General features: G+C 40.8%; 2 protein-coding genes across 4 annotated transcripts in view; one reads left to right on the forward strand and one right to left on the reverse strand.

Annotated features, from left to right (window-relative positions):
• Positions 1-4230, forward strand: part of SPAG1 (sperm associated antigen 1) — a 43855-nt gene extending 39625 nt beyond the window's left edge. For both annotated transcript variants that reach the window (XM_026842519.1, XM_026842520.1), the window contains 3 exons: positions 435-599; positions 2496-2873; positions 3029-4230. In XM_026842519.1, coding sequence (XP_026698320.1) covers positions 435-599; positions 2496-2873; positions 3029-3160 — 675 coding nt within the window. In that variant the 3' untranslated portion in view covers positions 3161-4230. The remainder of the gene's footprint in view (positions 1-434; positions 600-2495; positions 2874-3028) is intronic.
• An 8973-nt stretch (positions 4231-13203) lies between these two features.
• The window catches only part of RNF19A (ring finger protein 19A, RBR E3 ubiquitin protein ligase), a 60389-nt gene continuing 58093 nt past the window's right edge, over positions 13204-15499 (reverse strand). For both annotated transcript variants that reach the window (XM_026842836.1, XM_026842835.1), the window contains one exon: positions 13204-15442. In XM_026842836.1, coding sequence (XP_026698637.1) covers positions 14752-15442 — 691 coding nt within the window. In that variant the 3' untranslated portion in view covers positions 13204-14751. The remainder of the gene's footprint in view (positions 15443-15499) is intronic.

The following is a 15499-nucleotide window of genomic DNA, read 5'->3' on the forward strand; positions in this document are numbered from 1 at the left end:
GCCCAGGAAGATTAGGTGTATTTTTAATCTAAGTTTATTTAACTCTCTTTCATTGGCGAAGCAAGTACATAAACTGTGGATGGATTCACGTTATATTAATCTTGAAGAAGTGTTGTGCTGTAAGCAATTATGCTTAAAAGCTGCAGTCTTCAGTAACCTATTCTCTGATACAGGGAATATGTTTCTCAGAATAAATAATTTCATTTTACATATTTAATACGGAAGTAGTCACAAAATGCTCACTCAGACTTGTCCTCAGTTTCCTTTTTTCCCTCTAATGAAATTACACTGTCTCTATTTAGATCATTTTTGTCTACTTAATGTCAATATCCTAGCATTTTTATTTTTCTTAATTGTAAAGGACAGTATGGTAGTTCAAATTTATTTTTCTAGTGGTGTGCTTATGAAAAAATTATTTTCCCTTCCACTTACAGAATTATCAAGCCAGTGTTGATGATTTCAACAGAGTACTTCTAATAGATCCAAATGTTCTTGAAGCAAAAAAGGAGCTAGAAGAGGTAACCCAACTGCTTAACCTTGACAGCAGTGCTGTAGCTGGCAGTCAAAAGAAGAAAAGGAAGAAAATAACCATACAAGAGGTATACCTGTTCATTTCTAAAAGCAGACAGTACAGAAGCCACACTTGAAGAGATAATATTAAGACTTTTGTTCTGCACTCCTTAGCTCTGCGTTTTTTGGGAATGGGGTTGTATTTTTCATGTTATTTTGAGAGCATATTGGAGGATTCTTGCATTTGATCTGTTCAGTGTCCATTGCATTCTATAGTAAAGCTTGGACTGCTTTATATTTAGAACCACAGCAGAAATGGAAAAAGTACATTTAGATGGCACTAAACTTGTAAACAGAAACTGCTTAGGCTTCAAAATACCTGTTCTCCAGAATGCATCTGTCAAATAGCAGTTTTGATTTTAAAGTCTGTGTACTTGGGAAGCCCCTGGGCCTGTGCTGGCAGAGGTACCTTGTCAGCAGGTGTGCTGGCTCTTCTTGTGCTAGTAGTATACTGTTCTGAAGAATGAAATCCTAGTTTAAAGAGCAAGAGTATGGGTAAAACATCTGTGGGATCTTCTAGAATAAATACATGATGTAACGTTATGTACGGGATCAAAATGTTAGCCTTGCAGAGTTCTGGGTAGAATTAGGTGGTGAAAGGATTTTCTCAGTCATCCGATTTTTAATTTTTTTTTTTTATTGTAGCTTTGCTGACCCTTTAAGAATGGGTTTCTTTTCCCTTTTAATTTTAAAACATATAGTTAAAATACATAGTTACCCGTCTGTACAGTGACACTGTAATTTGATAATGTATTCAAAACAGTGGTGTAATGGAAAATGCATTTATTAATATGGAAGCAATTTGTTTTATTGAAACTTCACATTGTCACGAGTTCATGGGATTTTATGTAATTGGCATAAGCTGGGTATAGCGTTAGTTAAGCTCTGAATTGTGACAGAGGGACCTGGTGAGTATTTAGAGGAGGTTTGGGAAGTGACTGCATTGTTCAGAGACCAGCTAACTACATTACTGGCAGTGGTAATTTTCTCCAGGGGTGGAGCAGGAAGCATTTCTGTTTGCTATCATAATGCTATCCTAATTACAGCTGCCCTCTTAGGGAGCCTTCCCTGTTTATCTGCTGTAGTACAAGGTAGTTCCATGAAAACAGACTGCAAAGAAAAGTAAGGAAAATCAGAAACAGGTTTGTTTCTAATTGTTGGTTATTGTTGAAAAATAGAACAAAATGTCTATAAGCCCAATGCAGTATTTTCCAAAACTGACTAATCTATCTCCCCTGTACTATGCAATACAGTATGTTCAGACTTCCTGAAAAACTTGGCATCCTGTGTAGAGACCTGTGATGAGTTTTAGTCAGTTTATACTAATTCCACAACTCTTAATAGCTTGAGATGGATTTTAGCAAATGTAGTTGAACCCATGGTTAATTTTCTAGCAACTGATTCATGAAACTCAATACAGACTACAGACTCAGGAGGAGTGGGTATTCAGGCAGTTAGACCATGCCAAGCTTTCTCCTTCCACAGCGAGACTTCAGAGAGCAACCTGACATAGCTGCCATGTACGTGCACTATTCTGAAGGCACAGCAGTGAAGTGAAACTTGGGTCTTCGGTGATTTGACTTCAGTTCTGCTTGTCTTCTGCAACTTCACATTTAATATATGTATACAGTCCTCCTTAGCATTCTCCCAGTGGTCTTCAGTTGTCTTTCTGCAGTGGAGTGCCAAGCAGTGAAAGGAAATGTAAAATACACACTTTTGACTACAAAGCTTTAAAGATGAATTAGAGAGCTACTTCTGGCAGGAAGTGGGACATTAAAAGAACATAGGTGCCTTTCTTTTACACACAGTAAAATGCTATCTTTAATTTAGTGACACGATTGATGGATATATGCATGCAGTTTATGAAACTTCGGGTTATCTATATATCCACATTAATATGATTTGTTGCCATTTTCTCTGTGAAGGTGGCTGAATCTGATGAGCAGGAAGAGCGACGGTTTGATACATCAGAAGATGTTATGACTGATCATGTTACTTCTAAGGAAGCAGTTCAAATGAGTGTGCCACTGAAGACCTCTGAGAAACTGCATATTTCTGAACCATCTAATGCTTATGACTTTGGTCAGATTATAAATGCAGTGAATACCAATAAGGATAAAGCTGCTTGCGCAGATCTTTTAACAATTACCGATCCAAAAAAATTGCCACTGCTGCTAAGTAACAAACTTGAAGGGGAAATCTTTTTGATTTTTATCCAGTCATTGGAATATTACGTAGCTGGAAAAGATCCCGGCCTTGTGTATCAACACCTTTTCTACTTGAGCAAAGCAGAAAGATTTAAGGTAAGATCCTAGATTGAGTGTGTACTTCAGTTGCATAGAAACCTAAAGGAAATTTTTGTATCTTAAAAGGAAATGATACACTGATTCTGTATCTCTGTCAGATACTATGATTTTCAGTCAACCTGTGCTAATTATAAAATAATCTGTTTTTTCAGGTGGTGCTAGCCCTTCTGAGCAAAAGTGAAAAAAAACAGGTTCAGCAACTGTTTGACTTACTTTCAGAAAACCAGACTGATCAGTACTCTTTGGAAGATCTTGAGAGCCTTAAAAAGGTTTATGAACTTTAAGACGTTAAAATTTATTGGTTGCATGCATATAGTTGATGTTTATAAAATAGATGTATGAACTCTGCAGACTTGCATGGGTTAAAGTGGGACTGTTTGAATTCTGTTTTGTTTTGACAGCATATGCACATTTAAAACTTGCTGCTCTTTTTTTCTTGTAGTTACATACATTTTTAATCTTTAGAATTTAATGCATGTCTGTGTTCAGTAACAGAGTTCATGTTATGTGATATAGCAATTTTATTTAGCCTGTGTTAATTATATAAAAATATATTTTACATTTTATATATATAATGTGAAATATCTTGATGGTACGATAGTACAATTTTAGTCAATTGTTATATCATTTTGTGAGTTGTATGTTCTTGTGATAAAGAAGTGTCTTCAAGATAAACGGGTCAGTAATAGCTTTGCTAAAATGAGTTTACAAAAAGTATTAACATTTTTCAGACAAACAGACCATCTGTTTCTTCACTATCCCTTGTCTATACAAAACAGATTTAAATATTTTTGGTGCAGTACAGTTTAGCAGCAAAGGTGAATGAACAATATATTAGCTTGTCATGGAACACTGAGTCAAAATAATTAATTAGTAAATAAATGGGTATGGTTTTAGAATTATTAACAAGGAAGTAATTTTTAGGGCACAGACAATTATTTTTTCTCTGTGTGTGTAATGACTGCAGGTTTGTATGGCCTGTGAAGTGGCAGTGGTAAACAGGAAAAGTGGCTGCACTTAATTAACTCTGAGTTTTGTAATCAGATTATTTAAAACACCAGCTATTTCTGTTTACAGACATATTTATAAAGCTAAAAGTAAAACCATTTTGTGGACAGTATGATTTTTTTTTTCTTATTTCAGGCAATACATAATGTTTTATATTTGATTCTGGCAAAGTTCCTTTTTTCAAGTTGAAGCTTTTAAATTTTTCAAATACCCCAATGCCTTCTTTGCACATGTAATATAAATGTATATTAAACTCACTAGCACTATCATTAAGAATATTGTTCTAATGAAAACTTTTCTCAGGCGTATAGTAATTAAAAAATTAAAGTTTTTCTCTTGAAAAGTACAATTATGAATTCTCTTTTCTGGTTTTCTCTTTAGGCTTATAATTCTGTCATGTGGATTATGAGTATTGTCTAGAAGTAGAGTGCCAAGAATGAGGCTCTTAATTTTTCAAGCACTGTCAGTACAATTGATAGGTTTTGGTTTAAATGTCCTCTTTTTAGGAGATTGTCGTGTGTTCAATACCACTCATCTAATTATGCATAACCACTGGTACTTAACCAAAGGGCCAATTTCATTCTTCAGTCATGGTGGCAAGGTATTCAAAATCACTAATTTTTGTGTTAGTGATTTTGATCTTATTTTTTCCACTGCAGTTTGGCATGTTCAGAGAAGATTCACTGCATGTGTCCAGCTTAATTGACGTGGTTTAGAAAACTTAATTGAATTTCTTTCAATAGAATTCAGGGTGTTTTAAATAACAATAAGTAAGAGTTTGGAGGATTGTATTAATAATAGACAGAAAAATTCTTTTGCTAAAAGAAAGCATAAAAACCAGCTATGTCATTTTAAAATAGTCTTAGCTGCAAAAACTGTAGTTAAGAGCCAGGGTCAAAAGCCACATTGCAAGAGCTCTTGATGAAGTTAAATCTGTGCCACCCAAAGTCCCAAGAGTTTAAAGTTCTTTAGATATCGTCTCAGAAGTCTTGACTGCTAAAGTTTGTATAGTTCATTTTGACACTGAAGACAAAAATCAGCATCTTTGCAGCAACAGATCATAATAAAAATATAATTTAGTAAATTTAGGAGACATGTTAAAAGGACAAAATGGCTTTAAAAACCAAGAGATTTTTAAATGGAGTGTTCTTGACAAATCATTTATCCATGAGGAAATAGACCAATGGATTTTCATAGATGGGTATACAGTATCACAGTTAATATTAGGACAGTTTTAATGCATCCCTAGCGATTAAACTAGAAACCTGAATGAGTCCAGGGAAAAGTAGGCCACTGGTGCTAGAAGAGACCTTTCTTCAGAATACCCTCCAGCTTGAATGTCAGCTGAAACAGAGGTTAGTTAACTCAGTTTGAGGTGAAAACAAGAGATCAGCAAATCAGGAAGCTGAAATTGTCCTTGCTAAAAAGTTCTAAATGGAGAACAGCAGCAACGTGTTCAGGTGAAGCTGTTACCCAGCTGGTGTAAGGGAGCCATCACCAGCTGCAAGCAGAGCTTTATACCCACGTGTGTCAGATGCCATCAGCAAGAGATTAAATAACAAACATCCCCTGATTTAAAAAATCAGCACTTCGCTGCGGTGACCCATCTTCTCCAGCAAAGAGTTGATCATGAGTACATCTCTTCAATACACAGTAAGCAGACTTGCTAGAAACTCAGCCCAAATTAAATGTGTGTCAACTAATGGGTTTTCACTTTTGGTGGGTGATTGAGTTTGATCACTTTAGTTTAAGGCAGACCATAAGCTTTGACTGGTTGAGTGTTTAGACACCACCACCACCCGCTACCCCAGACGCTTTGGTAGACAGCCCCTATACTATAGCTTGACACCGGTCTCAAACAATATTCCAGTATATTCCCAGCCTTTGTTGCATGCCAGCAGCTGCTTTGTAATATTATTTCAAGCTCATTCTAGTCCATGATCCCAAAGGGAAAAGAGGCTTTCTTGAAGTCCTACATTCTTTAAACCACCGCTAGGCTGGGCCTGCGCTCTCAGCAGATCCTGGACACGGGGCCCATGCTGGGAGATTCCCGCGGGTCCTCTAGCATCTTACTCTGCGCCTCGCTCTCACGTGAATCTCTGAAGCAGAAGTCACTTAACAGTCATTGATGCAGTAATTGTGAATGCCCTGCACTAGGGGTAGCAGGCCCCTGCAGTTTTACACACTGAATCTTTATTACATCTGTTCTTTAAGTATCAGGTCAGCAGTATTATCTGCACAATCTTTTCTGTCTGATGTTCCTTATACCTGCCTCAACTGGAAACTTTAGACCTCAGCTTCCAAATTTAAAGAAATACATATTTTGTAAGAAAAATGGCCAATGAAGCTGAGCAAAGAAATGAAACAAGATTGACATAAGGCCTTAGGCTGGCAGCACTTGTAGTCATTTTGGTGATGTTCCTGCCTCATTCAGTTTTCTCTGAGATAAGCAATTTAGTTCAGACAGTATTTGGGAGGGCCTGACTGATAGGCAGAACAACTAAAGACATAGAACTTACAAAAAAACCCAACTTGTTGGGGACTGTACAGCTGATTTGGCCTGAACAGCTCAAGCCAAGGCCACTAGGCTTTAAAACCTGCCCCTTTTGTGGGGCAGCGTTAGACTTTTGAGGGGCCTGGGGTATGGGAGGGAAGGCTTTCAGGTGTTCCTAAAACCACTCATTTGACAGGTAAGGGCTGCCTAAACGTGTCCTCCTTGGCTTAGTCTGGGGAACCTGCTCAGGGCCAGAGGGAGAAACCTCTCCAGCCCTGACTAGTTGCAGCATAACAGCAAGGGCAGGATCACCTGTCAAAGATGAGGCCCTTGGCCGGGCAGCACGGCCTGGGCTTGCACAGAAGAGGCCACAGCAGCATCCTGCTGCCTTTTACCTGTGATGCTCGGGCTGGGCAGCCGCTGACCAGAAGCAGCTCCTCGCGCACCATGGGACTGACTGCAGAATGCGTTCTGCTTCCCCTGCCCCTGCTGTGCTTACACCGCCCAGCATCAGCAGGAGAAGCTACAGAGCAGCTGAATTGCTGCTTTCCCTGTTGCTGGGTCAGGAGCTCATCTCTCCCAGGGCAGTCCCTGTCCCTGCCATTCCTGGCCTGAGTTCCCCCCCCCCGTTCTGAAACCTACCTTTTAAATCTGATTGCTCTGCTCTGCCCTCGGCATGCATTTATCATGCTCTTTTTTCTCCTTCTGCACTCCATAAGGATGGTCTCTTCTGCTTGGTTGCCAGGTTGAGCTGCTCTAACAGTCAAGACTAAGACCATGTCCGTCCCACCTCAGCACTGCAGCAGGTGGCTTTCTGTGCGGCTTCCATGTACACACAGGGGCCCAGAAACAGTAGAGCAGACAAAAGGAGCAGGGGAATCTCTTCTGGTTTACTGGTACTGGGTTTTACATCCTTTTAAGAATAAAGCATTTTCTCTTTAGAAGACAAGAGAATCTCAAATGGTGTGGCTGGCTTTGTGGTGGGGAGACCAAATTGCAGCATAGTATTTATCGCTCTCTCAAGCTTGTCATTCACCCCCTCACAACCAAAAACCAAAACCACCAACAATACAAAAACCTGCCTCAGGAGGAGAACACTGGTTATTCAGGTGATGGGAACAAGCAAGCGAAGTGTAGTTCCCAGAGAGGCAATAAGCTGGCCAGTCCCAACACAGCAGCTGGTGAGTAAAAATATCCTGTATCACCAAGCTAACCAGGCCTGCAGTGACCAATTTGCTCGTGGATACAAATCCCTGTTTTCAACCCAAGTGGAGAGATAGCGAGTTTCTTTCTGTAACCACTTAAAAGGTGGCTAGTGGCTAAGGAATAGTGCATGCCAGGGAACAGGGGTTTGGACTACTGTTACTTTGCACCCTTCAAGATATTTTTGAATTTTTTAGCAAAGCTATCACCAGGTAGAACAGGTGCTGTCACCCAAAGGGCAACAGTAAGAGGTGTGACAAGGGATGAGTGTCATCACAGCATGGTTGCACCTCTGGCCAAAAAGCTGGTTTACTGGAGAGCCCTCATCACCACTTTTTTACTCTGCCTGTGTAGTGGTACAGGCAGCAGGAGAAGCTGGCAAGAGCCCAGTTCCTGGCAAACTGCATTCTTTGGTCTTATGTGAGAGGGGTTTTTTTCCACTCATCAGAACCTGCTCTGCTTTCTCTAATCCATTTGCAGAAATAAAGAACTATTCTTTGGGGCTGGCAGGTCTTTCAGAAGATGCATGCAAACTGAAGCATTTACACTTGTTCATTACAATAAACAAAAATATGTATTTTTGAACAGCAGGGAACAAGACGCCTTCCCCACTTGTAAATCAAGATTTATGCCCTGAGTCAGCATAACTCTCCTCACTGCCCACAAGCTGAAGCTACCCAAGGGACAAAGGCCAGGCAGCTCAGAGCAGGGTATCAGACCCTGATGGCTGGCTGAGGGAGTATTAAATGTCACTTAACCACAAGTACTCCCTCATTTACTGGGTCTCTGCCTGTGCAGCACCATTTACCTACCCACTGGGTGTAACACATTTCAGTGCGAGATGCAGCCTCTGGCTGCAGTGGTGCAGGGCACCAGCGTCATTTCCTTGCAGCCCTGTGATATTTCTCAGTTGCTGCTTGCTAAATAAATTCAGCAACATGAGAGCATTTATGCTAGTGAGAGGGATTACAGGGGGATAAAGCGCCCAGTGCACAGAACAGTGTGTTCAGAAACATCTTGAGCACAGAGCCTGTAAGGAAAGGGTAGTTCAAGCCACATAAACTCCATCAGCATGGGTCTGTTGCCTTAAACGCACTCTTAAGTTAGGCTGGTTTAAATTTAAATGTCCTTATTGTGGAGATGGTATGCAAGAATAGTCCTTTTGTCAAGCTGGCTCACCAGGAGCTGATGAAAAGAGAGCTGTATCTTAGCTTGCTGGCTTTGCCCACCAAAATGATTCCTGCTGGTACCTGGTGTGTAGGCAGGTGCTGAGGCCGTCATGTCTAGAAGATACCCAGTTACCTGACCTGGCATGTGAGCCAGGCACAACAGCAGGTTCATGTTTATGGTTGAGCTTCCAGCTGCTGTGAGAAGCTGGATTTTGTGCTAGGTGGATACCTGTTCCCTCTGCTGCCTGATCCCAAACCAAAACATTTAAAGGGAAGCCCAGTGCAGCAGTTGGATCATGCTTTAGGTATCAGCCTGGAGGCTGGCAAGGGAGTGCTCTTACCCTGCTGTGTTCCCAGGCATTTACCTCCTCCATTGCCCCCTGGTTCCCACGCCGCATGCAGCTAAACAAATAGCTAGGAGCTGGCCATGGGGCCAGCAGCATTGTGCAGGAGCTCCGCACACAGGTCTATTTGCGTAACTCAGCACACTCACTCTGACACTTTGCCAGACAGGACGTGGCTGGGGAACAGCAGGACAAGTGCCAGCTCTGTGTTTTTCCTGACCTCAAAGCAGGGCTCAGCGCTGGTCAGCACAGCTCAGCGCTGGATGGCCACACTAAACTTGCAGCTTTCCATGCACCTTGAGAGCTGGGAGGTGAACCTCAAGTGCTCCATGCAGAAGCAAAGCTTAACAAGGCCACTAGCAACCCCACCGCAGAGCCAGGAACAGGTGTCACCTACCTCAAATGGTGTTTCTGTGCTCCGGGTGGGGGCTGCCGCGATGGGGATGGTGCAGAGCAGAGATCTGCGGGAACTGCAGCTCAGCTGGGCTCCGGCAGCAGGAGGGCCTTCAGCACCCAGGTTGTCCAGAAACCAAACTTAGTGGATCAAGAAGCAACACGAAGGGAAAAACAAGTCAGATTTTGCATGGGAAGAGGAGCCTACAGCAGGCAAGGCCAGCAGCTCTGGAAGCAGAGGGGTGGGGAGCAGCAGACAGCCCACAGCTGGGCACGCTCACCCATGAGCATCTATCCCTGCGCTTGTGGCTCTGGCCTGTCCCTCGCATGTGAGAGTTGCTGCACCCCAGGGTGCCCAGGCAGCAGCCCCCCACCAAGGCCAGAGAAGCTACCACAAAAATCACAAACTCCTTCTGAAAAGCTGCTGCAATCTCTTTTCTACAAGGAATCAAACAATGAGAAAGGATAAAGAAATTCAATACATGTATGTATTATATATACATAAAATCTGTCTCCTCAGGAAAAAAACTCTACAACTGTTTGGGATTTTTACTGTGAATTCCCTGACACCTCAGCTGTGCCTTGACTCTAAAATTTTCAACCACCTTAAAAACTCTGTTGCTGCCCCTAGTACTTGAAGGCATTTTAAAATTCCCATGTATCAACCTAATTAAGTATATGAGATAGATTGCTATGTTGTTCTATTTTAGTAATAATCTTGTCTGAATTTAAACCAAAATGTTTTATCTGAGAGAGACAAGAAGTCCCAGAGGCAGCTACTCAGAGAGGCTCCTCCAGCACAGCCCAAGGGTTCCTTTCACAACAGAAGGGCCTGATGTGCCATATGATCTAGTTCTCTCAGCGCAGGACCCTTTATACGAGTACAGCTGAAAGCGGGGATGCTTCTGTGCACTGAATTCCAGCTCATGAAAAAAAAAAAACAGACTGGTGTGTCCTGGCCAGGACTTACCTCAGCCCCTTTTCCAATTATATCTTCACAAAACTGTTTCATGCCCTCACAGAGGCTATTCCACCTTCTCCACAGCTTCTTCAAAAAACCTTATATTCAAAGATTGCATTCAAAACCTTATAGGAAAACTTTTCACTCACCTCCTTAGAAAGATGTTACAAAACCTTATGCATGATCTGGTAGCTACTTACCAAATTCTCCTCTTTGGGGTCCAAGAGACTGCTCCACATAGGAGCAGACAAGGTGCTAATGGTGCTCTTTAGACCTTTGTAATTTCAGAAAGGTTCTCTGGGGTTCATTCCTCAGTTTCTGCTCAACTGCCTCAATTTCACCTGTACCAGATGGAATATTAATGTTTGTATCTTTTCCTCCCAACACAACACCTGAGAAGAGAGGACGTCATGCAGTTTTTGTCCCTTTACACTCAAAACCCCCAAGACTTAGATGAAAACAAGATGGCAGTACAGACACCGGCAAGCACTATTATTTCCAGGGGAGGGACATCTCTGGTTACTAGGATCCAAAGCAGAGCCCAGGCTGTGGCAGTGATTTAGTTAAGAATTTCTGCCATTTAGAGAGAAAAAAAAAAAAATCTTTAAAATAGATATTTAAAGCTCTATTTGCACTGTGATCAGTGCCCATCCAAGGCAGAGGCCCTTAGTGATGTGCCATCACTGCTCATCTGCCAGGCAAGGTGGAAGGTGACCTGCCGACTCCTTCAGCACTCTGCCCACGTTCACCTCCTCCGTCATTTCTTGAACACTGCAGCACAATGGGGGCAAAGAAGCCCAGCCCAGCCTGCACAGACCACCCAGCCACCAAGGACAACAGACACAGGGGCATCACGCAGTCCCCAGGATGTAGCTCAGACAAGTTTCAAGCTCCAAATGCCACCGACACACCATCACGTACCCATGCAATGTGGACCAAAAATCCAAGCTTTCCTTTCCAAACACAGGGTATTTTACCTTTCTTATTTTCTGCTCAGTACCTTTTTTTTTCCACCTTCCTGGTACATTATGGCTTAAGTATAATTGTGTAAGTTGTAACTAGACAATTTCATAGAATATAACCTGGTATTTTGGGTTTGGTTTTGTTTGTCTTTTTTTCAGTGAGGCAACTAAAATTTCTTCCCTTAACATCTAAATCAAGTGAACTTTTGTTAGGAAATTGTTTTTATATTCATTAACTCCCACTTAATATTTTTCAACCATCTGCTTGGTTATCCTTATAAAACATTACCCATGAGTGTGATGGCATTACTAGGTAGACAACTACAAAAATTAATTTGGATTTGCACAGCAAAATGACTGGAAGAGACATACATCAGTCAAAAAATGTTTACATATCTGTAAAAAGTAATCGGCTTATAAATGCAAAAGTTTGTTACACTGATTCAATGAAAGGAAGGGATGTAAGAGTCCAGATGCTTTACTACAAAAAAGCATATGCAGAAATTGGGAGGAAAGCTTTTATGACAGTTTTTGTCTATTTAAAACAGGTCCTAAACCTCTGAGTAGGTTAAGTAATAGGAGGCCTTGAAGGACATTCACCAGTTGGACTGCATGTGCAGTGACAGAAGCATGACTGCCTCACTTTTACTCCATTCTCCAGCTTCTGCCTAAAGAATCAGTTAACACTTCAGCTGATGACTATAACAGCCATTTCAATGCAGGCCTGCAAAATTACATCAAAATTCACAAACTGGTCTTGTAAGATAATGCACGGCAAATGCTTCACTCAGTTAATGCTGATCTTAATACAATACATTTACTCTTCAGTAACAATATTTTTTTTAAAAGCGTTCAGGCTGGAAAAAAAAAAAATCAAGTGCAAAGCACAAAAAAGAACTGTTAACACTAACCTCCCTACTAAATATAAAATTTGTATTTGCTTCCAAGTCAAAGTGCCTGGTGACACTGCAAAAACAGCCCTGTATGCCTGGCTAACATTTCTAGGGTACACTATGTTTCACTTGTCCCATTTCTTATTCTGTTTTTGAGCATCTGCCACTGGAAATGGTATAAATAATGCTCTAGTTGTAGCTTTAGAGCTGACACAGCGTAACAGTTACCATCTTGTTATTCACTCTAATACAGCTTACATAGGGTTTGGGGATGAGGCAGATCCAGCTGTGTTCTTTAATGCATCCCAATCAGTTTTAGCTTCTTACTTCTAGAGCCTGTCACAATGCAGGTGAGAAAGTAAGCCTAATGAATAGGCAGTTCAGCCACACCCCAGCTGTCACCCAGAAACTCTGGCCAACCTGCAGTGTTGCAGAATGAACTTCATACAGACTGCATGAACTGAGAAGAGCATCACTTTAGATGGAGGAAGTGGAGTTTGAGTTTAGCTCAACAACCTAACCATAGCCTGTCCACTTGTGCCAAGATGGTACAATTTTGTTTAAAGAGTAATATGCTTATGCCAAAGATGCATCCTCTCAAAACCATTTATTGTCCTGTCTGCCGCAGAGGCAGCTCCAATTATACTGTAAGATGAAAAGAATTAATGTTGAAGCCTTGTACAAAATGCAACTAAATTTAGATCTTGTATTTCAAAGTATCAGAGCATTCAGCTTCCAAACCACACCTAACAAAATAAAAATGTTTAAAGGCAACAAGAGATGACAGCATTCAGCACCTTACCAAAAAAAAAAAAAAAAAAAAAAAAAAGGCTCCTTCTAGGAACACACATATTTTTAAAAGAAAGCTAATCAGCACACTAAAGAAAGGACCACTAGAAGTCAGTATTTAGACATTTATTTCAGATATGCAGTTTACACGCATATTATTGAGCAAAACTGAATTGCAAATATACAAATACTGTAACAAGCATTACCAAATAACATAACTGGCACTAGTGTTATAAGCATATTACTGAAACTGGTGAGGATAAGTCATGGAAGAGGACCGCAGCTCATGGCATTTTCTTTTTATCCAACCAAACTTCCAGTAGCACCATAATGGCAATACATGAAACAAGACAGAACATTGTTAACTGTTACTCTGATATTCACAATTTTTTTTTTTCCCATTTTAGTGAATTACATAGCAAAAAAAAATGTTAAACAGTGCAGGCGCTTTGGCCAACTTCAGCTTGTGTTCAGCTGTACATCTTCCATACGCAAAAGAAAACAAAAAAAGCCAGCATATTTGGAACCCATCTTTGCACTTGGGCAGTCATTGCACTGCACTTTGATTCTGGGACTGAAGATATGCATGTCTTGCAAAGAGATGTCATGTCCACTAAAGCCTGAGTGAGTCTTTGGTAGGCTAATACTTCATTATTATTATACATTTATCTACCACAGTCATTTTATTCACTAGAATTTTCTTTTGTGATCCAAGGTGGCCAAAGAGGACATTCTGGAAAACATTACAGTAAAATCCTCAAACGACCAGGCACTTCAAACCCAGTCTTTTCCAAAGGCACCAAGAATTGATGGGGCACTGTTTTCCCCCCCTAATGAAAGTTGACTGCATCTGCTTTTCTACAATGCTTATAAATCACTGGATTGTTATTTTACAGTTTTTATACACTATATAGTAGCCGTATCTGCTGCATGGTTGGTTGCATGAATAAATAAGTAACCCCGCTGTTCTTCACAGGTGACATCTCCATTCCACCATACATTAAGTACCAATTTCTTCCGTTTCAAAATTATGTAAAATGCCATAACCTTGCTCAAAGTGTACACACATACAAACGCTTCTGACACAGGCTACATCTATCTGAAGATATGCGGCTCATTCTACATGCATTCTAAATACAGTGTGTCCAGTTATGAAACAAAATTATCATTATGAATATTCACTGTTGAAATATGTTTGTATAGGTCTTTGCAAAATTTTTGCTTCCCTTAAATAGAGTTCACACAAGAATGGTTTTAAGTCACTAACGCTCAGCTAACACCCATTTATCCCAAACCCCATATTTTCCAAGTGAACAGTGCAGGACATATTATTCATTTCAGCATTTAACATATTAAGAATTTACCAATTTTTATCTAAATACACCAAGTATATGCTTTCAAGCAAAGTTGTGGCAGAAATACAAAACATGGACGTATTTGTACTGCTGTAATGCACTTGGTTAAAGCCTTCATGTCTCTTCACACAGGTCTAAGATCCATATGAAGTGTTTTGCCTTATCAGACAAGTATATATAAAATGCAGTTGTATCAAAACCTTGCTTCTGCTGGTCACCCGAAACTTATGAAGTCACATGTAATTCAACCAGCTTTCAGACAGGGTTCTTTAGTGGTAAATACATTTTTGCAGCACTCACAGGCTTAAATTTCAGTCTGAATAGCAGTGCTTAATTCCACAGCATGTTGTGAATGGTTGTTGTTTGTTTCTTTCAATGTTTCACCAACACCTAAATCTACATCTGTTGAAGATCCATTATTAATGCTTTCCTCAGCAATGTAACTCAGCTGTGGAACATCAGTGCTTGGGGCTGTTGGAACAGGCACAGGAATTCCACTTGGCTGTGGAGAGTTTTCCAAGCGATCATTTTCCACCTCTGGGAGAACACTGACTGTGGTAAAGCGAGTATGATAGTCGCTGGAACCATGGCTACAGGAAGTTTTCATACTTTCCATATCTGAGCAACTAAACTCAGAAAAATGACTTGAGTGAGAATCTGCTACAGATGGAATACTATCGCTAAGAGAGGGAGAGTCAAATTCACTGGAGTTTGTGCTTTGCTGTTCCAACAGCTGAGCATCCATGTCCTCTCTCGTCTCATTTATCTTCATGCTACTCTTCTTTCTCAGCTTACCTTTACATTTTTTTCCTGCTGTTGTTTCTTTGGACCACTTGGTGGCACTAGATTTACTTTCTGGCAAGCAGGCCGATGAACAACCGGCATTACTCCGACCTGCAGCACTGCCATCATCAACACTACTGCTTCCGCTGTTGTGTCTGAATTTGGCTGGCTTCGACTCAATATCCACTTGCACTTCCATACTGTTGCCTTCCCTAGAAAAAGAACGAACCCGTGAGTGTAAGTGGTCATCTAAGACAATCCAGTTAAAG

The sequence above is a fragment of the Athene cunicularia genome (genome assembly GCF_003259725.1).
Source record: "Athene cunicularia isolate RWA chromosome 2 unlocalized genomic scaffold, athCun1 chr2_part1, whole genome shotgun sequence".
NCBI classification, from domain to species: domain Eukaryota; kingdom Metazoa; phylum Chordata; class Aves; order Strigiformes; family Strigidae; genus Athene; species Athene cunicularia.